At 36.6% G+C, this 23782-nt stretch overlaps 1 protein-coding gene across 2 annotated transcripts in view; it reads left to right on the forward strand.

The window, feature by feature from the left end:
• The window catches only part of TRPC6 (transient receptor potential cation channel subfamily C member 6), a 94965-nt gene that overhangs the window by 54218 nt on the left and 16965 nt on the right, over positions 1 to 23782 (forward strand). The window contains exons 2-6 of one of the 2 annotated variants that reach the window (XM_031616150.2): positions 4598 to 5372; positions 11826 to 12014; positions 14019 to 14183; positions 18899 to 19112; positions 21414 to 21641. In XM_031616150.2, the coding sequence (XP_031472010.1) occupies positions 4598 to 5372; positions 11826 to 12014; positions 14019 to 14183; positions 18899 to 19112; positions 21414 to 21641 (1571 nt within the window). The remainder of the gene's footprint in view (positions 1 to 4597; positions 5373 to 11825; positions 12015 to 14018; positions 14184 to 18898; positions 19113 to 21413; positions 21642 to 23782) is intronic. The other variant, XM_090133998.1, reaches the window with a different exon arrangement.

Below are 23782 nucleotides of genomic sequence, written 5' to 3' on the forward strand. Positions count from 1 at the left end.
CACATATGGAAAGAATGGGAAGAAAACTGATGGAGGAAGGATTGAGGAAGATATCATGATATGATTTGGAGGAAAATAAATACTTACTAAAAGAGAGTTTGTTTTTTTGTTTTGTTTTTTGTTTTTTTTTTTACAGAACAGTATTTAGTTCTATGTGTAAATTAATTCTGAAAGCAAGCTCTTTTATTTTTAATATATATACAAGTGTTATGAACTGTAGCTCAGGAAAAAGTTATATGCTCTTTATTTTTACATTTATCCTAATTTTCCCGTCTTGAACTGTGTAAGCTTCCTCTATTTTTCTAAACTGGTACTAAAGCTATTCCTTTTTAAAGTAATCACCTTGAAACTTTTTTTTTTTTTTTTTTTTCCTGCTGTATTTCATCTAGAAGTGCAGGTTTTGACCGATTAATGCTTTATTCTTCCTGCTTGTTTAAGATTTCCTCCCATGATTTTAATAACTTCTTGCATTTATAAATCATTCAACTACAGGATAAAAAAAGGGCAAATCAGTATGCATCAGAAAAAGAATATGTTCATTCATTAAAGTGCAGTAGAAGAAGAAAAGAATAATTCAAAAAAAGCATATAATATATCTTTCTGACAATAATCTGACACAATGATACTTGCTTTTCTAAGTATCTCTTAAGAAAGAATGGCCATTCACAATTCACATTATGAAATGTCTTAAAAGCAGTACAGCCAAGGTTTTTGTACCTGCTTTTTGGAAATTTGTTTTCTTTCATTAGCAAAACTTACTTTTTATTAGTTAAATTCTAAAACCAACTGATGCTAAAGTAAATTTGGTGGAACCGTTTGTGTACAAGATACATAACTACACTCTGTATTGGTTTTCTTGTCTCTAGCTCCAGTTGATTTCACCACAAAAATGTATTTTTTTTCCGAGCATTGCACAATTCTGATCATTTGATAAGAATTGATTATAATTGTCTTGTTCAAAATTTTATTATTATTTCACAAAGCCTTTTTTCCAGGAAGATGCAAGACTCAAGAAGCATAACCCCTGGTTAAAACCCTCAACTATGACTCTGCAGAGAACACGTGTTCTGATGGACAACAGGTTGATCGTGAGCCAGCAGTGTGCCCTTGTGGCCAGGAAGGCCATTGGTATCCTGCGAGTCATTAAAAAGTGTGGCCAGGATGTGAGGGAGGTGATCTTCCCCCTCTATTCTGCCTCTGTTGAGGTCACATCTGGAATGCCATGTTCAGTTCTGGGCTCCTCAGTTCAAGACAGGGAAAAACAGAGAGAGTCCAGGGAAGGGGCACGAAGCTGCTTAGAGGCCTGGAGCATCTCTGTTCAACCTGGGGAAAAGAAAGTTGAGAGCGGATCTTATAAATGCTTATGTACATTTCTAAAGGGTAGATGGATGTTCCATCTGTTAGATCATTTCTGTGGCCCGCCTCTGGATGCTCTCCAACAGATCCACGTATTTCCTGTACTGAGGACTCCACATCTGGATGCAGTACTCCAGGTGAAATCTCACCAGTGCAGAGAAGAGGGGCAGGATCACTTTCCCCCTCAGGACCTGGTGGCCATGCATCTTTTCATGCAGCTCAAGATATGGTTGGCTTTCTGGGCTGCGAAAGCACACTACTGGCTCCTGTCGAGTTTGCCATCCACCAGTACCCCCAGGTCCTTTTCTGCAGGGCTGTGCTCTATCCTTTAGTTCCCCAGTTTGTACTGATAGCAAGGGTTGCCACAATCAAGGTGCAAGACATTGCGCTTGGATTTGTTGAACCTCATGTGATTCACCCGGGCCCACTGTTCGAGATTGCCTAGGTATCTCTGAATGGCATTCTGTCCCTCGGGTGTATCAACTGCACCACAGTGCTTGGAGTCATCCATAAACTTAGTGAGGGTGTGCTTGATCTCACTATACATGACCCTGCTATGTTCATGCAGGGCATGAACCTTAAATGTCATCGTATTTCCACCCTCCCCCCTCCCCTTTTTTTTTCCATTTTTTCCCATACTTATCTTGTCTTTTCAGCCTACTAGCAGACTTTTATATTTCATGTTTGAACTTTTCAGGATCAGTCCTTTAAAGCATACTTTCAAATCTGAAGACTCTGGCACCTATTTTCTCCTCCTAAAATGCTTGCAAATAGGTAAAAAAACCTGACTTCTATTTAATGAATTTCAGTTTTTGGCACCAGTATTTTTGCCAATGCCAATAACATTATCATCATTTAGTTTTTATTTATTTATTTTTAATGAAACTTCTCCAAAGGAGGACTTCTGAACAAATATATATTTTATTTTGAGATTTCTAAAATATGAGTGGAAAATTTTATACCAACAATGTAACATATCCATCTGTAAGACATTAGCTTATCTATCTGTGGTCTCTTGTATGCTTTGAAACCACAGGAACTGAGACAGCCCTCAAGAGCAATTTCAAGGAGTAGAAGATGAGTTGAATTTTTATTCTATATTGTGACATAGTCCCAACTAAGGCGTTGAGACCTTACAACTTTATCACTGTTGTACATTATTAGTACTGTCTGCGTATTGAGCAATGTTATAGTTATCAATTTTGAGATATCCTACATTCCATATCCTGCAAAGAATTGTCCTGTTCAGTTTAAGACATCGTCAATTTGAAGCATTTCCAGTGCTGCAGAGGGCTGTATCTCTGAACAGAAAAGGCAAAAAGCAGGAAGGAAATTTGTAGTAAGGTTAAATGTAAAAAGTCTAGAAGATTATTCTTAGAAGATATTTTGTAATGCTAATTTCTGTGAAGAAGTTTTGAGTCGGATTCAAATGATGATTTTACTTTGTTGTTTAAATACTCAAATTCATATTAATTGGTACATATTTAAGGAATAAAATATTGCTTGCAATTATTATTTTATGAGAAATACTGAAAATGCTGAAGTGTATGTAAGCATATGTATGTAAAGAATCATTAAGCTACTATTCAAAAAGGAAAAAAGATGAAGTTGCAGTGAATATAGAGTAGTTTAACAGAGTAATTTTAGGAGAGAAAATGATTTGCAGTTGAATTTCTGTTGAGGATTAGGATCTTAGTTGGCAGAGATAGCAGTGTCTTGAATTAGATTTTCTTCTTGCTAGAGAGAATGTAGGATATTTTGCACTGAAAAAAAAAAAAACACAGCAGACAATTCAGCATTCCTCAGCAAGCTTAGTTTTGAAATAGTTCGTTTTATGTTGTAATAATTAAATGGTTCATAAGTGAGACAAGTTAAGTGAGGGATGGATTACAGTTTCAGTAGTAGAACTACTTGCATTTCTGAGCTGTTGTAATGCTAGAATAATTCGGTGGCAAGCCACTAAATGAAGGAATTAATAGGAGGATATCAGTGTTCTGAACTGTAATAATGAAAAGAATGAGGAGACGGGGAGGAACAGATGTTATACAGTGTACTAGGTGTGCTTTTATCTTATAGAGTTCCAATTCATGAATGAGCAGTTATTTCTAGATATTAGAAAAGGATCAGCAAGTCAGAGGAGAAGCCTAAACGTAGGTTAGATAGTTGCTGGTGTAGTAACAGCAGTAAGGATAATAAAAGCAAGTGTAGTGTGCCTGCGTGCTTTCCTGAGGCAGGTGGGGTTTTGGGAAATTTCTTTGCTCACATATCCTGCTTTGATATGCAATCCCACGTCCCATGGCTGCTGACCCCCTTTCACACTGAGACTTAGCTTCACTCTGAGCTGTGACTTAGCACCAAAGTAGACCCAGCAGAGGGCTATGAGTGAAGGGCTGCCTGAGGCCACACAGGTTCACGTGGTGTCACTGCAACTCCTGCCAGCCCAGTAGACATGGCCTATTCTCTTTACCATGCGCTGTTGTTGTCTGTTTCTGGATTGAAGGCAGTCATTGCACCTAAATACTATTCTTCAGGTCATCTTTGTATTTAAAATACACGTTTAAGCAATGAATTTCAGATCTGATGATAGCCAGCTGTTGCAGTGAAGTCCATCAAAATATCTGTGCTAGAGAAAGAGTAGATGTCATAAAGTGGTACATTCATCCAACAAAATGTAATTTTGCCCTCCTTGAAGCAATTCTCATACTTAGCTGAATGTTTTCTGGTGAAAATATTCTTCTAACCAGAAAGGGAATCATGTATAAATGTTATTGAAATGGGTCTTTTTGAGTTTTTTTAACATTGAAACAAAAAACATGAAGTTATTGTGCACACTGGAGTGAAAGGTGGATGAGAAGATGAGAAGTTCAAATAGAGAAGTACTAGAAAAACAGAGGAGGGTTTCCATGTCAACTTGAAAAAGAACCTTACCTTAAAAACAGTTACGCTACTTCTGTAATGAAAGCAGAACTCAGCTTTGTTAGAAGTTACAGAAATAAGAAGTATAGTTTTAAATGATGATTGAATAGCATTTTTTCTTGTTCAAAGAATGTGTGCTCACTACTGATTCCAGAGCTGTGTAGTGATAGTAGTTACAAAATGCATCAAAGTCAGGGTTTATAATCTCCATACTGCATTAAAAATACACCACAGATAAATGATTAAAAATATTTCATTTATTATTACTTAAGATCGACATGCCCTGTCATACAGCAGAATTAATAATTTCTCTGTTTCCACACAGCAGAGGCAACGAGAACAGACTAGCACTGCGACGACAGACCATTCTCCGGGAGAAGGGGAGGAGACAGGCCAGTCGAGGGCCAGCATATATGTTTAATGACCACTCAACAAGTCTTTCTCTTGAGGAAGAGCGCTTCTTGGATGCAGCAGAATATGGAAATATCCCAGTGATTCGCAAAATGCTAGAAGAATGTCCCTCACTCAATGTAAATTGTGTGGACTACATGGGGCAGAATGCCTTGCAGTTAGCAGTTGCTAATGAGCACCTGGAGATCACAGAACTTTTGCTGAAAAAGGAGAACCTATCTCGGGTTGGGGATGCCTTGCTTTTGGCTATTAGCAAAGGTTATGTTCGGATAGTAGAAGCTATCCTAAACCATCCTGCATTTGCTGAAGGCAAGAGGCTTGCATTAAGTCCTAGCCAGTCAGAGCTCCAGCATGATGACTTCTATGCATATGATGAAGATGGAACACGGTTTTCTCATGATGTTACACCAATCATTCTGGCTGCTCACTGCCATGAGTATGAGATTGTCTACACTCTACTGAGAAAAGGGGCTCGGATTGATAGACCACATGACTATTTCTGCAAGTGCAGTGAATGCAACCAGAAACAAAAGCATGACTCTTTCAGCCATTCTAGGTCCAGAATCAATGCCTACAAAGGTCTGGCCAGCCCTGCTTATTTGTCTTTATCCAGTGAAGACCCTGTAATGACTGCCTTAGAGCTAAGCAATGAGCTGGCTGTGCTTGCCAACATTGAAAAAGAGTTTAAGGTGAGTAGAAGGAGACCTGATCTGACAGACACGGAATTACAAACTTCAGTCAGAGGTGTTTCTTCTGAACAGGAAAAGGTTGGAATCATCTTCATAAATCAGTAGGATAATGTGAGAGATGGGATGTTTTGGTCACTTGTGCATGCCAGATTAAACAGTTCTACTCATACAGTTAATATTTTCTCAAGATTGGACTGAAAAATTTTTCTCACTTCTCAAAATATTTTACAGTTATTTACTAAAAGGATTTTAAATACTGTCCTTTTTTTAATATGCTGATTTTCTTTTTTGTTTCTATATATGTCTTAATCTTTTTTATTCAGTTATACTTATCATAGAATCATAAAATCATAGAATGATTTGTGTTGGAATGGACCTTTAAGATCCAGCCCCCCTGCTGTAGCAGGAACACCTCCCTTTGTATCAGGTTGCTCAAAGCCCCATCCAGCCTGGCCTTGAATGCTTCCAGGGAAAAGGCATCCACAGTCTAGCTGGGCAACCTCTTCCATTGTCTCACCACCATCACAATAAAGAATTTCTTCCTAGTATCTAGTCTAAATCCACCTTCTTCCATTGGTGGTTTCACACTGATGGGCAACATTTAGTTGTATTATTTCAGACAGTAATAGTCTCACAAAAGCAAGCTTTTTGCTCTCAGTAGCTGAAAAGTCAGACCTTGTGCAAACACAGGCAGTGTTAATGGTGGATTGCAGTTGTACTTTAACCCTGCAAACCTGCAGCTGTGAGAACCCTAGCTTCTCACAACTGCTCATTACCCCCCCAGTGATATGGGGGAGAGAAATGGAAAAGGTACAAGTATGAGAACTTGTGTGCTGTTAAAAAGGCAGTTCAATACAAAGGCCCAGATTCTGATATGAGCAAAATTAATTCAGCTTAATTCTGAGGATGAAAGTCTGTCCTATGAATTTTCTGGTGGAAATCCTTGGGATCTCAGCGGACTGATATTTCATCCAGTGCTTGCACTTACAGTTTAGAGAAGAGTATTTAAACCACATTCTCTTGTATCTTTCACTTCAGCAGCTGCTGGAGATGAGAACAAAAGGACTTGATTAACTTAAAAGGGAGTAAATTTAGAACAGAACAGATAAACATTTTTATACACCACAAGTGCAGCCTGATAAGTGGCATGTCTGATTTGTAGGGGCTGTATAGCTCAATTTAGTGCACTTCGGGTGACACAAGTTAAGACTGATAGAGATAAATAATATCATCATCTCAAACTATCAGCAAGGATTGTTTTTCAAATGTGTGATGCACAAGGGAGCCAGAATTTGGCCCTGATGCTACTGGGGAAGGAAATAGAGCTGACAAGTAAGGAAAGATGGACTGGTTCAGTGAATGGGTTTCTGCACCCATTCTGCACCCACACTGTGCAGAGCACCTTGCTCTGTGTGACTGCTCAGCCCTGCATGACCTTTCTTTAGAGTTCCTCTTTTTGCCACAGTTGTCTTCTCTGAAATTAGAACTCTACTTCCAGGATAGTATTGTGCAAGAGCTGCAAATTAGATTTTGAAGTAGTGTCACTCAGCAGAAGCAGGAGGCTGCAGAAGAGGCAGAGCTGTTGTACATCAGCCAATCTCTGCTTGGGACATCCATATGCTTTAGGGCAGGAATGTAAGTGGATAGGAGCAGTGAGGAGCAGGAGCACAAGACAGTGAAGGAGTTTAAGTCACCATTAGTTTAAGGTTTCACCAGGAGCAGACAGCTGGCAGCATAAGGTTTGGTATATTTTTGCAAGTATTAAAACCACATAGTAATTCTGGATAAATATCAAAGACTAGAGAATATATTTATATGTGCATTTACAAGTGATAACATTTACACTATTAACAAGTGGTAACATTTACAGTATCAAGACAGGATGGGAGCTTGACTGAGGGCTACAGGCTGTGCAGACAGCACAAAGGTTATGTTTACAGAGCTTCAGGAAATGGATACTGGCATCCTTACTGAGCCTGGGCTCATCTGGGTTCCTATCAGCCCGTATCCCTGTGCATATCCCAGCAATTTTTATAAAAAAAAAAAACATCCCCTCACTTTATTTTAGGACGTCAGTGCAATTTTCTGGCTACTGTAGACTCTGTGAAAAAATATAGATTTGGTTAAAATGTGCTACATGTGTTAGTGTAATCAATGCAAGAATATTTCTTGTGCATAGATCATCTGGACATGATAAATCTTTAGCTCCACCTAGAGTTTACCTGGGCCATTTAAAGTATTCAAAAACTTGCCTAACTGAAAATAGAATTTACTGGTAATACATCATTGTAAAATTCACTTGTTTTACACTGCTTATGGGGTATTTTTTAAGGTAAAATTGAACATGAATCTGTGCTATAAACAACAGGAAGCAGTGCTCTCTGGCATAAATGCCTTTCTTTCAGACCCTTGTGGCAGTGTTATCTAGCACTACGTGCATGTTGCGTTTGGTTACAGGCATTGTTCTTTTAAGTGTTTTGCAGAATCATTCTTTAGGAGTAAATACAGAAAAAAAAGTAGAGGACGACTTCTGAAGGAAGAGTGCTTGGACAGATGTCTGTTATGTTTCTGTTCAAGCGAGCAGTTAATTTAAGATTCCTGAGTAATTTGGAAATTTGCAAGATTTTCTGAAAGCCATTTAATTTAGCTTTGGACAACATAGCCAAGCATGCAGCTTTAAAGCATACAGAACACTGGGGGATTGTTATTGTATTTATTTATTTTTTTTAATCTAAATTATTTGCTCACCCTCAAGCTAATATCTGTCTGTAAGGATGGAGATGCTAACTGACGAATGCTGTCCTGCAGAGACGTGGCCTGGAGTTTTGAGAGGCTCAGTTCTGTTCAAAGTGGATAAGATTCGTATTTAGTGCAAAGTCCTCTGCAGCTCTAATGGCAACACACTGTTTTATTGTGTAATGAGATGAAGTGAAAAACTGCATTTTTATCAATAAAAGTCTGGTGTAAAGTAATACCCCTAAAAAGGCTTTCTGAGTTTGTTTTTCTGATTAAGAAACAAAATCCAAATTATGATCTCAAAGCCTGATTTTCTGTCTGTTTTCAGTTTTACACAACGACAGAAATCAGGTTGCAGTCTTCATCATGAGTATTCTCAGCTCTCTTACGGAGATGTTAATGGTACCTTTTAGAGATGAAGAACTGAGGCATGGGAGGAATAAGGACTGTATTTGTAAGGGGAATAATGCATTTGTCTGCCTTTGTAAATGCCTGTCCCCTCAGCCTTGGGGTGCCAAAATTTGGCAAAAGAGATTTTTCTGAGCTGCTGAGGAGGCCTAAACCAGCTATGTCACATTCACAGAATGAAACACACACCTCCCTGGTTGCAGACCTAAGGGCTGATTCTTTTTAGTGACTCCTAATATAAATTAATTGTAAACTGCCTTCTCAGTTCCTGAGGGCTGCTTTCTTAATTGATTATGTTTACAATTTGCTGTAGAAGAAAACTTGTGGAATTCTCTGTGTGCTGTTGGCCATTCTGAAAAAATGAGTTAAACAGAACATTATCCCTTGGCTCATATTAATGTCAAGAGAAAGGAGATAGGCAGAAATGTCTGCATCTGTGACAGGGACAATGAGATGGAGAGAAGCATGTGCTGCAGTTAACCATTTTGTCTGTTACCATGCATTTAAGTGGATGGAGGAAACAGTAGGCCCAAGATAGCCATGCAATTGAACAGACTCGATTTGTTAGTGATGAAGTTACCTGACTGGAGGCACCTTACCTGTGCTCAGCCCCTGACAAATCATCCTGCAGCAATTTAAGATACATAGGTTGCTCCAAAAGTAATGCCTCCTATTTCTTTTCATGGAAACTACAATTAATGCAAAGAGCACAATAACACTATTTGATAGACAAAATTCTGAGCTACAAAACACTATTTTTCAGCACAGTTACCACCATTAGCTATGTATTTTTGCTAGTGATGAACTCATAAAAATCTGCCCTAGCAGTGGTGACACATTGCAATTGTTGCCACTGCTGAAATGCACTGCCCATCTGTCAGACTGCCCCTCTGCTGCCACCTGGCACACAGCAACAAAATGTAATGTAATGTAATGTTCAGCCTCTACTGCCATACCTCCAACATATGCCTCTGATGAACACAGCCAACATAATAAAATAGGAGGCGTTACTTTCAGAGCAGCCCTCATGTTATCATCCCTCCTGTCCTCCATAACCTTCCCTAAAACAATAAGTTCTTCACAGATGAATATTTCTCAAGACAGCAAACTGTGAACAGGAGCAGGATCATACATTTCCTTCGACTAGCTCTACTATGCAGCAGCCTTCCTGCGCCATTGGAGGGGCAGTGTGGATATCCTGAGCATGGCCCCAACCCCAGAGCTCCTTTGTACCCCACTGGGGAAATTTCAGCTCAGCAGCTGCTATTGATTGCAGCCATGGCAGTATTTCACAGAAGGGGATGCTGTTTTATCGTGCTTGTAAATGAGAAAGTGATGGAGTTTGCTACAATCATATTATGATGCTGTGTGCAGAGTGGAAATGGAGGCAGGCTAATTCTACAAAATGTGAATGGGGGTGTCTGACTGCTTAGTAAACATTTTTGTAACATTTTAATAAAGGGATTAAACTTGGGGGAAAACAAACAAACAAACAAACAGTTTTCACTAGGATGGGATATCACATCTGAATTTTGTTTGGAGAATACTGAAATGCATTGGAGACCACCATGGAGAAATTGTCTCCTCACATCCTGTTCTGAAGATCAATGTCATGTCTCAGGCACTAGAGCAGGCGAGTACTGCTAACGAGCTTGTTACTGTGCATATAGATACACATATTTAGATGACATATCACAAGATATGCCCATACCTGTATACTACAAAATAGTTACTTATGTAGGCCAAATTGTTTTGTTCATAACTCTGTCAACATTCCCTTTTTTCATTTGGTGTTCAGGTGTCAGACATCAGCCTAAATCTGCTCATCATAGCTCATGTGAAAGGGTACATCAGCTGATTCTTTGATTCTCCTTTGTCTAGGAATCTCAAATGGCTGCTTTTCCTCTAACTTTGAGAACATTTCACTATTAACATAATTGAATACTAAATCTTATCTTAGATGCTGTTACAAAAATGAAAGCCAGAGAGAAAGTGATATGTTACTCACAAAAAATATCTTCCTGTACTGCTAAGAATTTAGGATTTTGGTTAATCTCTATAGTTATTCTTCTGAAGAAAGACAAATTAAATAATACAATAATAAAATACACAACTTGTCACAGAAAGGTTCGTTTTATTATTAAAGCTTCTTACTTCTGTGTAGATAAATGACATTCAAGTTATCTTGTCTGATAGATCTGAGCTATCTGATTCACATTACTTTATTAAAAATATAAATCACAAACATGTAGTTATACAGTGGTATGTATAAGTACTTGTCTATGAATTTTTGCATCCATCTAAGGGAAGTGAAATGTAAAATTCTGGTGCAGTTCTTTAGTTTATCCAAGTAATTAACTGTTGTTGTTTGGTGGTTAATAAAGGACAAATGTGTATGAAGTACACCCTCAGCAAACAAATTAGGGTGTTCTGTGTTAAATAATGTTTTGTGTTCCTGGCTGTGCATTAGATGGGACTTGGTATGAAGAAGTAGTTAAAAAGAAAGGACTAAGCAGGCAGAAAGAAACAGAGAAGAGAGAATGCTATTAAGATCAGATCAGAAGAGGTAGAAATGTGTTCCTGTAATAACAGTATTCATAGAAATTTACTTTGAACATGAAATTAGAGAATGCATGACTGTACGGTAGTGTTTTGTTTTGTTATTACTTTTGGTTTTTTTTATTTATTTTTTGCATTCTCTCTTCTGGGAAAAATTATATTTTAATTCAATAATTACAGCTTTAAAATAATTCCTAAAATTAGTAAAAAGTAGTAAATTAAAAGTAGTAAAAAATTAGTAAAAATTAAAATATTGAGAATTTTGGATGTATGCATGAGTACTTCTCAAGGAAGTTGGGAAGTTGTTTAGTTGTGCTCTCCGTAGAATACTATTCTTGTCCAATTTTGTTACCTACAGTGTAACTTTCCACATTTGAGCTAGTTATGTAGGTTTCTGTGGTGAACAGAAAAATCATTTCCTCCATGCTATACAACTCAACTTGAACTAGTCATTAAAATAATGTCATATAATATTTCTAAAATTGTTTTTTACTTTGAATTGGATCTAATGCAAGTCTTGAGAAGTAACTGAGGTTAAAATTGATGATACAGATACCCAAAGTGATGAAGATGAGATAAATATTACTCCTAATGAACATTCAGGGGAAGTAACAAAATGCTGTTTAATTTCCAGAAGAAAAGATGCCAAAAAAAAACCCTATTGATTCTCTCAAACGTGTTACTGGAATGCAGAAGTGTTCCTCTGTTGTTAGCTCTAAGCATCATCTTCTTTCTTCCTCTCTTTTCCAGAATGATTACAAGAAATTGTCTATGCAATGCAAGGATTTTGTAGTTGGGCTCCTTGATCTGTGCAGAAATACAGAAGAAGTGGAAGCTATTTTGAATGGTGACGTAGAGACGAGCCACAGCAGTAATGGAGAACACGGTCGCCCCAGCCTTAGCCGCTTAAAACTCGCAATCAAATATGAAGTAAAAAAAGTAAGCAATTGTGTGTGATCAAACATGAGTCATCATGATGATATTTAAATGTGGAATTACTAAGTGTTTATGTTTTGGAAGCTTTAGGATATTTAAATGAACACTTTAGCCCTTCTGTCCAGTGCATTTTACAAACAAAATAATCTTTGCCCCACACAACTGTAATATAAAGTAGCAGGTATGCAGGGTGGATGCTGGTCAAAGTGAGTATGAAATCTTATCATTCTGAGAAAATGTCAAGCTATATGCAAAATGTTTAGATATTTACTTGCTTTTACTTTCAGTCTAAAAGAAATAACAGTAAGAGAAAAAAATATGCACTCATTTTGAAGCCTGGAAATGTATACTCAGAGAGGTGAAAAAATTTATTGAAACTGAGTCACAGAAAATGTGTATTTTTCTCCATGGTGATCAGAGACATGATGTAAGAGAAACAGTGCAGTGGTTTTTGCTTCTGAAGAACACTGGACTCCAGGCAGTCAAAAATACAAATTATAATATCTGTTTTGGCTTACTTTCTACTGCCCGTTTAAGACTGTGATCTGCACTTGAAATATGCTCAGTTGAGTAGGATCTGGCTGAGTTATTGGCTGCATGAAGGCTCTAAAATTATCCAGGAGCTTCTTTTGGATAATACAGGTTGTAAAGTTTCAGACGATGTTTATGTAAACCAGAAGTTATGTATATGTGATTTGTAGAAATTAGGAACACAAGGCGTTGGCTCAGGAATGCATTTTGAAAGCAGGTTACCCTAAAGCAGGGCTGTCTTCTCTCAGAGCAGCAAGACCCTTAGTAACTTTTCCTGCATAGTGAAATAGATCTGGTCAACACAGCGAAAATAAACTATTTCTTATTTAAAATATATAAAAAGGGAATCAGGATGTGTGAAAATCTAGCATGGACTCACAGACCTAGTTTGTATGGGAAGACTTGCAAATTTTTAGCAGAAGTTGAACTCATATCACTGGGACAAACATTGAACATTTGTAGCAGTATTTACTGTGTTCATGCAAAGGAGAAGAAAACCATTTTATCTAAAGAGCACCTACTAGCAAATGAATGTGAACATACAAAACATTTGGAAAGGAAAACTCACTAAAAAGAGCTTGCAACTTGCAAAGGGCAGATACAACACTGACTGGGTCCTTTATGGTGTTTGAGTCTGTATCTTGCCTTCAGTGGAAGTTCTGTCTTCAGCTGGACACCTGCAGGCACATTCCCTAGCCTGCTATGTATAAAGACAGTTCTTGCACCTTCAAGCAGTCATACTTCAAATAATGGAATTTATTGTAGAAGAAATACTGGATTGAGTTAAACTTCTAACTGTATTTCCAAATTGAGACTTAAAATCTAATGTGCAGAAGAGCCTAACTTTAATACTACCTTTGTGAGATCCTTCTTACACTTTTTTTAGAAGTTTTAACAGAACAGAAGATTACCAGTCAGACTTCTCAGTTTTTCAGTGCTTGCCCAGAGGATTTCATAACCAAGTTACAAATAGCCTTTATCCAGTGTCCTGCCAAAATGACTCATATATTCTTATATCAGCTAAAAAAGTGATATTTTCCACCTTAGCATGTGAAGATATGGCACATTTTTTTCTTTTATGACCAAAGACTATACCATCATTTGCAGAACAAAAGACTTTGTTCTGAAATTTCTGAAGTACCAACATGAAAGTTGGGAACAAGTGGAGTTTGCACAGATAGATGATGGATAATTGCACTGAAGTGGAAATTAATAGCTTGTAGTAGAACACAGTGCCAATAAAATTAAACTGTTTTAGGGTTAATGCATCTACTGTTGATGATAGTGATGTGCCTGCGTGCTGGAAGACTGTACTCATAAAAAACCTTTCTCTTGTAGCCTTGTTAGTGCTCCTTCGCATATTTGTTGATTCTTTTGCTATTCCCACAGTCTTAACGCATTTGATATAGCTGCTATTTTAATAAAAATCATTTTGATAATAAAATACTTTTGCTGTGCTCCTTTTCTTTATTATAGTTTGTAGCACATCCAAACTGCCAGCAACAACTTCTCTCCATCTGGTATGAGAACCTGTCAGGTTTACGGCAGCAGACTATGGCGGTGAAGTTTCTGGTTGTTCTTGCCGTTGCAGTAGGACTGCCATTCCTTTCAATGGCTTACTGGATTGCCCCTTGCAGTAAGGTCAGTTGGTAGAATCTTGTAATGACCTTTTATTAATATGTGTGTCATCCGCGTGTAGGTTCCTGACTGGCAATGTTGAAACAAGACTATAAGCTACTTTCATGCTCAAATAGTGCATGACAAATCTGTTATTTCAAAACTGAATTAATTCTGTAATGGCTTCAGAGTTGCATGTTCTGAGAATTGCAGCTATGTTAGGCAACCGTGTGTGTTAAATACAATGTATATTAAGTTAAGTAAACATGACAGAGAAAGAAATGTCTTGTAAAAACTGTAATTTATAAACAATGGGTCAAGATATTCTTCATTTATTGTATTCATTTGTTGTATTAGAAGTCAAATACTGAGGATCTTCTTTTTTCATTGACACAGAGCTAGACTAAGCTTAAGCTGTGGGTTGACTCATATTAACTCAAGAGCAATTTTATTTTTGATGATTAAAAATTAATAGGTAAAAGTCACCAAAACATGAATGTCAGAAATTATTGTCATTGATTTTCTAGAAGTCAAGGTGAATGATGTTGGCTTCTCAAGATGATGCTAATACTCAATATATGCCATGAATTTCTTAAAGCAGCTGCTCAGCCTCCCCTGTATCCATTTATAACACGTTGTTTGGATTTGGATGCCACTACTATTATATGCTTGAATGTTGCATATACTGTGGAAGGCCTTTCTGCTGGAGACGGGTTACGGTCTCTGACCTCTCCAGAAGTTATTCTGAAACTCTACTTCAGTTGCTGTCCATTGCAAATGGACACTGATTGAAGTTTTCCTCTGAGAGCATATTAGAAGGAACAAATGGATCTTACAGGGCACAGAATGACATTCATCCATTATTTTAACAGGCCAAATGCAGTGTGCAGATGATGCAGGGGAAAGAAAGGTCGATTGAAGACTCAAGTATTTGCTTTTTTTTTGTTGTTTTTTTTTTGTTTGTTTCCCCTTTCATTTTTTCTATGATGGGAAAACGTTTTTGTTTTGCCATGTTTTTCATTTCTTTCAGTCTGGACAATAAAAATCAGTAGTGTCATTTTCACTTTCCTATATAGTGAGTAGGATTTTTGTGAGCTCTTTGGACTTAAAATTCACCTTGAAATTCAACATACTTTAGTAATTGTTTTTGAACCATAACAGTGACTTATCTATTTGTCATTTCCCCTTTTCAGTGATTTATTGGATCTTCAAGCCATTTTGAACTATCATACATTCAATAAAAGCTATTTCAGAATAGCTTTTTAATGTCAAGTTGCAAGGGACAATATCCTTTAAGTTTCACTTCGTTTGTTGCTTTTTAATAATCTGCTGTCATCCATGTACATGTTCAAAAATTGGTTTTGTTTCATTATATTCTGAAAATGTAAAATACAGAATACTTTTTTACCAGTTGTGATTTATTTTTCTTGTGCTTCACTCATACTTCAAAATTGGATTCTTTGGTTTTTAGAAGACAAAAAATGTTTGCTTTTTAAGTTCAGTATAGATTTGTTCCAATACAGAACATTATCTATATCAATAGAAGAACTCCATTCTGTGTATGATCTGATGGAATTTAAAACTACTTTTTCTCCTCCTACTGAGATAAATTGACCTTTCATCATTTGGCCATATAGGGCACAGTGATAGGAGAGAGAGAAGACAGTGAAAATAACAGCTGGCGTTGGAATTTTTCTGACACATTTCTTTTAAGTTCTCATGCAATGGCTCTAAGAAAGCTAAAAATAGAGTCAGCCTTTGTCTTTGTAACATTTGCATCTCAACCTGTTTATTTGTACAGATAAACAATTTCCTGTTTAGGAAAAAAATTGACAATTTGAACTTGGGCCACAAATACTGAATTGAGAGTTTCACATCAGGAAAAAAAAATATTCAGAAAAATCTGTGGTCAGATTCCTGTTAATTTGGCAGAAATTCATGAGTGCCAGATCCTGGAAAGAGTAAAGATTGTCGCTTAGTTGAGTTTCAACTGGTGATGCACTTGGAGGCTCCTCAAAGTTTTTTGAACTATTTACTCTGCTTTTCCACGGGTAATTCAGTATAACTACAGAGATAATTAACCCCAAACTTCTCATATACTATTTAATAGCATGACATTTTGAAGGACTAAAAATTATTTTCAGGTTTATCTGAGAATCTTTATAATGTCCAAGCACTTCAGTTATAATTAATAATGCAATTTATATTTTTAATGTTATGAATTAATGCATAATTTCTTCAGCCTCTGGCCAAGATAGGGATCTGAATTTGACATACAATCTTCTTTAACTATTTCCAATCCTCGGGGTTGGGATTTCAGACCATAACTTAATCAGCCCCTATTTATTTCTCTAAGTACATTCTGAGAGTTATACCCATAATTCTTTTACAGTGTGGTAGGGCAAAAGAAATTGAATTTTAATGTCTATTACATGAGGAGCTGGGAAATTGCTCCACTTAAAAAGCATTTGCATTATCCCATTTTGTTACCAGGCTTCTTTTCCTTTGTGAAACATGTACTATCCAGAGTCCTATTTTATCTTCTCTATAATAATGCCATGCTTCATAAAGTCGTGTTTATCATTGTTTCTTCAGATATAGGGGAAACAATGTGAATCACTGACTCCAGTCCTCAGCAATTTCAGATTACCCCTATACAGAGGGTAGAAGGAACCACGGTGTAACTGTTCCATATCTTGTCCTAGAATCATAGTATCTTAAAGTGTCCTGAGTTGGAAGAGACCCATGAGGAACATTGACTACAACTCCTGACTTCACACACAGCAACTGAAACCTGAACCATTGTATAAAACATCCTCCAAAACAAAGACCGTAGCACAAAGAATCAGAAACCTGCAAAAGCACTTCAGTTTCAGAATGAGACCATGCCCTTGGTCTTTGCAGTGGCAAACAATGTATTATGTCAAACCCTCAGTGGAAGAGCTTTAAACAGGGAGTTTAGTTTATAGAAAAATTTCAGTATCCTGAAAGATTATGCTGTGTCTTTATATTTGGTTTTCTTATTCCTTATTTCTATATCCTGACCTATATGTTCTCCTTAAGAAGACTGCAAATTTAAAAAGTGCCATGTGGGAACATCATAATAACTGCCAGGTTTTGTCTAATCTCTTCATTTGTAGTCAGTCCTACCTCCAGGAAGTTTTTTGCTATCTATTGTAAAAATACTTTTATATCTCTTTTGAAAGGGGTGAGGGGCTAGAGGTCCAATCTTTTAAATTTAATGGATTTTGATAAAGAGTTGTATTAATATTAGTTCCTTCAATATTTTTTTTTCTTTCTTCTCTGGCTGTGACTCTCTCTGGCATCTGTCTCCTAATCCATCTTCATTTGTAAACACAAATTTAATACATTTAAAAGGACACTGTCAAGGTACTTTATCATTTTCCAACTCTGCTTTATTCTTTGTTGTTCACAGCTGTTCCTTGATAGCTTGAAATAGAATCTTTTCCCATGACAAACACCTTCTCTCTTTGTTGGGCAACACAAAACAATTGGTTGTTGAAGATCATTTCATTAGGCTAAAAAATATTTAATAAATTTTAAAAAAAGATTTTTTTTTTTTTTTTAATGAGAAACATAATGAAAGGAATGGATTTGCAAAATAACATATAAAGGAGAAATATAGAATTTTGTGCCTGCTAATCTTGACAGTATTCCTTCAAGAGTATCTTCTTTATATGTGTCTACTTTTTTAATGTGATTGAGACCTTACCATTGCATCCTTATTCTTTCTTTCTGTGAAAGCTGATTGTAAAATCAAAAATATTCTGTTTTTGCTATTGAAAAAGTGTAGCAAAGATGCTTAAGATGATAATTCAACTTTCTGCCTTCTTCTCCCTTTTCCTGACCACAGATAGTGATATATTTTGTCTGGGATCCGTGATACTTATTCAGTTCTTACCATGAGATTTTTGTCAGAAGGCTAAAAGAGTATTTTCTTACTGTTGCCAGCTAAGTGAACTAGCTAAGACTTTTGCTATTTATACAGGCACTTTCAAGACATCTCCTCTAGTAAATAACCACTAAAAGTTCAGCCTTGCATAAGTTTGTATGGAACTTTTAGGTTTTTTAATGTTGCACTACACTGTTATGCAGTAGTGCTTAGACATTGAGAGTCGAGAATGTTTCCATCAAAGGAGTCGGGAAGGAAATAAAGACAATACACAACTATAAACGTACCCTCTTGAGGCCTAGTGACATTTTTTAAAAGGGGAGTAAGTTGAAAAAAACTGCAAAATAACTGCCAAACCGTGCATCATGAAAGTTAGGAAACAGAATTTTTAGTCATAATGTGCTCCTGGTGATAATTCAATGCTTTTAGTAAGTGTCAAAATCCCATTTTCTTTGCTACCTCATAAATATCACTGGAATGTAAATTTGAAATATATTTAACAACTATAATAAATACTTCTCTTGATTACCTACAATTGACAAAAAGATGCCCCAAAAGAATTATAGAATCATTTCAAAACACTGATCTAGAAACACATATATGGTGAAAGTGAGTAATGAAATTATTCCTCTGGAGATAGCAAATAAGGAGAAAATTTTAAATGTGGTTGTCAGTGTAGCATTATACTACAATTTCTTTCCAAATCTTTGTTCCTTTGTGTTATTGAAACACATATATTTCTCTGTGTTCCTGTTCTTTTTATTCATTTTTCTTATTTTGGAAAAAAGCAGTGCAATATCTTTTTGTTTTATAACCTCTGTTACAGCTGGGAAGGATAATGCGTGGACCATTTATGAAGTTTGTAGCCCATGCAGCTTCTTTCACCATTTTTCTTGGTCTGCTTGTCATGAATGCAGCTGACAGATTTGATGGCACCAAGCTCCGGCCCAACGAAACTACAGGCAATGTTAAACAGCTATTTAGAATGGAAACATCATGTTTCTCATGGATGGAGATGTTAATTATTTCCTGGGTAATAGGTAAAGATTAATTATTCCTTAAATTTGTCTTGCTGTGATTTCACTGAAGCTAGACTCAAATTAATCCTTTGCTATTAAGGATTAATATAAAAGATTGAACAAAGTGAATTTACTCAGATGGTTGCATTTCCACACTGGCCTCATGTTTTTTACTAGATATCAGTAGGCCTTTACATGTGCCTTGTTAATCACAAATATTCAGGTAAAGGACTTAAGCAAAAACTGTATCTCTGATATGAATAAATGCAGTTTTATGAATAGCTAAGGAAATCAGCTACCGGTTTTCTGTTGGTTTTTTTGAATCACACTGTGTCAGCTTCCATGGGGAAAGATTTCCACATTTTTGGACCAAGATTGTTGTGTCCACTTCTCCATTTCTGCTAATATTCTCTCATGTTGCAAGTATTTCCTCAGAATTAATACTACATAGAGCTTAATGCATTATTAACTAATGAGAATCAGAGTACAGACTTCACAGTATCCAGTGGTAGACTTCTTCCATCCAGCGTAGGAATGAAGTGTGTGCTGTGAAAAGTATTCTGTGATAACCCATTTACTTCTGTGATATAGTACTATTTAACAGAAAAAGCTAAGCAGAGTCTCAAAAATATCTTAGCTGTCTAATTAAATTTATTTAATCACTCCCATTTATAAGAAAGGGAGGAAGGAGGACCCGGGGAACTACAAGCTGATGAGCTTCACCTCTGTGCCTGGGAAGATGATAGATCAGATTGTCCTGTAACAGATGTTGAGGCACATGAGAGATGAGTAGGTAATCCATGACAGCCAGCAAGAAGTCACCAAGGGAAGGTCACGCCTGACCGATCTACTGGTCCTCTGTGGTAGAGTGATGGCATTGGTGGACAAAGGGAGGACAACCGATGTATTCTACCTGGATTTATGGAAGGCCTTTGATATGGTCCTCCACCATATCCTCCATCGTTATCTCCGCACTGGGGAGATATGGATTTGAAGGGGGGACTATTTGGCGGTTAAGGAATTGGCTAGAATATCACAGCCATAGGGCTATTATCAGTGACTCTGTGTCCAGGTTGAGGCCAGTGACAAATTAGGTCTTGGACTGGTACTCTTTAACATCTTTATCAATGACATAGGTGATGTGATCAAGTACAATCTCAGCAACTTCCAATCCAAGCCATTCTATCATTCTATGATTCCAGTGAGGTTTAGTTGCACAGATGTTTTAAGGATCTAGGTTCTGGTTATTAATTGAGTAGTATGGGAGAGTTACTTTCAAAATGAACAAAATCTGCTTCTATTCATGAACTTAGACAATTAAATGTTTGTGGCTTTATGAGCACTATCTGTGATTGAAATTGAAGCTTTTTTTTACATCAACTGATTCATATAACCTTAAAAGACATTGACAATTGTTAATTATTTCATCAGACAGCTGTATAAATGAGTATAACTGTGTTTTGCAGAGATAATATAACACTTTAGGTTTCCAAATATTCTGTAAATATAAATGTTTAAATTTGATAATTTGAGAATAAACTGTATTTTTCCAGTTTGAATGTATAGTTTTTGAATTTAATCTATTTATTTTATTTCTGTCATGCAGAAGTAGGTCCTGCAGAAGTAGGTGTAGACTTATGAAAAATTAATTCAGTGCATACAGATAAAGCATTTAATTTATTTACTGTAATTAATATTATATGAAAAAGGAAATATGAAAAGTTTTGTTTTCTTATTTTCACTTTCAAGAATTCTGGAAATTAGTTTTTCTTGAAAAAGGGAAGGATTTGCTCAATAAAAAGGATGCCATAAATGATACTATATTCCCAGATTTAATGTTTAGAGTTATTATTTAATAATTAATATTAGGAATCAGATACCTTCCCTGTTCACAAATTAGGTAAGATTCTTAGCTGCATGCTCATTTAACACACAGGATCCTCTGCAAATGAGACTATGTGAGTTCTGCTACTAGTTCTGCTACGGTTATATGATCATGCCAGAGCATTTCTGCCCTTTCAGTCTCCTTCTGTGTTCGTAACAGATGGACAACTCATTTCCCATTCTTTTATTTGAAAGTTTTTGGAGTAGAATAGGCAAAAGCAGTATGAAAGATTATTATTAGTACGCACATGAGGAGAAAGTACTGACGTGTATATGAGTGAACAGGTTCAAAGATTTTAGTTTCTATTGAAGCTCCCAAAGATCAAAATGGTTTTGATGTGACTGCAACAAAGGACATACCCTGTACATAATAAAATATCATATAAAATGAACATGAAATTAAAAGAATACACTGCTTTTTCTGTTCTGTTTTACTAGGCATGATATGGTCTGAATGTAAAGAAATTTGGTCTCAAGGTCCAAAGGAATATCTTTTTGAATTATGGAATATGCTTGATTTTGGTATGTTAGCAATTTTTGCAGCATCATTCATAGCAAGGTTTATGGCATTTTGGCACGCGTCCAGAGCCCAGAACTTGGTTGATGCAAATATGAAAGATCTGTCAAGTCCAACACTGGAGCCCAACATAAAATACTACACCTTGGGTGAGTTGAATGCATTTGGTTAAAATTTATTGATAGATTTTCTGTTAATTAGTACACTAAGGCAGAAATGGATATTGGGGTGCTAATCAACAGCTGGCTGAACATGAAACAGCAGTGTTTCGAGGTGACCAAGGCCAATGGTATTCTGGCTTGTAACAGGAATAGGGCAGCCAGCATGAGCCAGGGAGGTGATCATCCCTTTGTATTTGGCACTGGCATGGCCACATCTCAAGTGCTGAGTCAGTTTTGGGACCATCATTACAGGAAAGACATCGAGGACCTGGAGCGTGTCCAAAGAAGGGCAGTAAAGCTCTGAAGGGTCTGGAAGACAAATCTTATGGGGAGCAGCTGAGGGAACTGGGACTGTTCAATCTGGAGAAGAGGAGGCTTGGGGGAGACTTATCGCTCCTTGCAACTACCTGAAAGGAGGTTGTGGTGAGGTGGGGATCAGTCTCTTCTGCCACATGACTAGTGATAATATTGGAGGAAATGGCCTCAAGTTGTGCTGGTTTGGGCTGGATATTAGAAAAAAATTATTCTCTGAGTGATCAGCTGATGGAATGGTGTGCCCAGGGAGGTGATTGAGTCACTGTCCCTGGAGGTGTTCAAGAAACATGTATATATGGCACTGAAGGACATGGTTTAGTGGGTATGGTGCTGTTGGGTTGATGGTTGGACTGCATAATCTTAGAGGTCTTTTCCAACCTTGATGATTATATCATTCTATGATTTTATGATTCTATGATCAGTTCCACAATATACTTGTTAAAGAAATTCTGACCTGTGCTTCTTTTTCTCATCCCTACTGTACTCATACATCTTCTTGGAACAATTCTACACATCAAGCACTGAAATAATCTAAATTCAGAAATTTTACATTATTTTAATCCTGGTCATTTAATCTTTTCAGTCACACAATGTTATCCTGCAAACATTTCTATTGGAACAACTGAGAATGAGATGTATGCAATTTAACGAAGGGGTAGAGCTAAGCAATGAGATACACTTTTTTTGCCAATATAAGCAAAGTATCTTTAACTACAGTTGAATACTTTGCCCAGAGACTCTATTATATTATTTTAACATTTTTAATATTTCAGTAAGAAATGAACTTGTTAGTAAACTTGCTTGTGACATATGAGAAGTGAGTAGAAGCTATTCTGCACAATATAGAAAAGATTAAGCCCTGTTTATTTGTGTTCACAATCAATACCACCACATCTCTCTTCCTTGTATTAGATATTCTTATCTGGATTTCAGATTGCATCACTTTTTGACATTTTAATGTACCTGGTACTTTTCCTGACAAGGATACATTTCTTCATCATCCAGACTGGGGAAAAAAAGAGTAATAATATTTATTTCGAAGCCCAGTAAATTATAATTTTCTAAATTTTTGCTGAGAAGTTACAAAATTTCACCTAAGTTACAAAGGCAATTAGTTAAATTTTAATTCCATTTTAGATAACACCTACTTGAAGAACCTGCAAACATTATGTTTACAGCTTCTGGATATGACAAGCACAAGTCTTTATCTCATTTATGCTGTATTTTATTTTACCACCCCTGGGAAGGCAGCTCCTGTTGAAAAAAAGTTGCAGCTTTATTTTGCTCTTGAGCAGCACTGAGCAATTTTTTAAGTATATGTGTGTACACCTAAGCCTGTTTGGAGAATACCTATGTGTGGTAAAACTCTGTCTATGGTAATAATGGATATATGGTAACAGCCCATTAGGAGACCTGGAAAACTACTAACCCAACATCTTCCATCTTTGCTTTCAGTTATTCACAAAAGCTGAGGTAAAGCTTACACAGCTATGTCTGTTTGTAGAGAAAGGGACAGTATTCTGTTATACAGATTAAAAGTACAGATAAGACATAATACATCATGTTTATACAGATTTCTAGGGATTTACAGTGAGTAGCTCAGTGAACAGCACAATCTGCACATACCCACAAGAAGCACACAGCAGCTAAGAAACGGAATGATTGTACTGACTCTTGCTACGTCTAAAACCACGGTCATTCATTTCATTGTCGTGACCTGAATATGGGCATGGCAGTAAGTTCCTTGAAGAATAACATTTTTGGATATACAGAGGACATTTTGAAGCATTGTTGCTCAACATCATTGAGAATGG

Source organism: Phasianus colchicus, chromosome 1, assembly GCF_987193195.1.
Source record: "Phasianus colchicus chromosome 1, bPhaCol1.hap1.1, whole genome shotgun sequence".
Classification (NCBI taxonomy): domain Eukaryota; kingdom Metazoa; phylum Chordata; class Aves; order Galliformes; family Phasianidae; genus Phasianus; species Phasianus colchicus.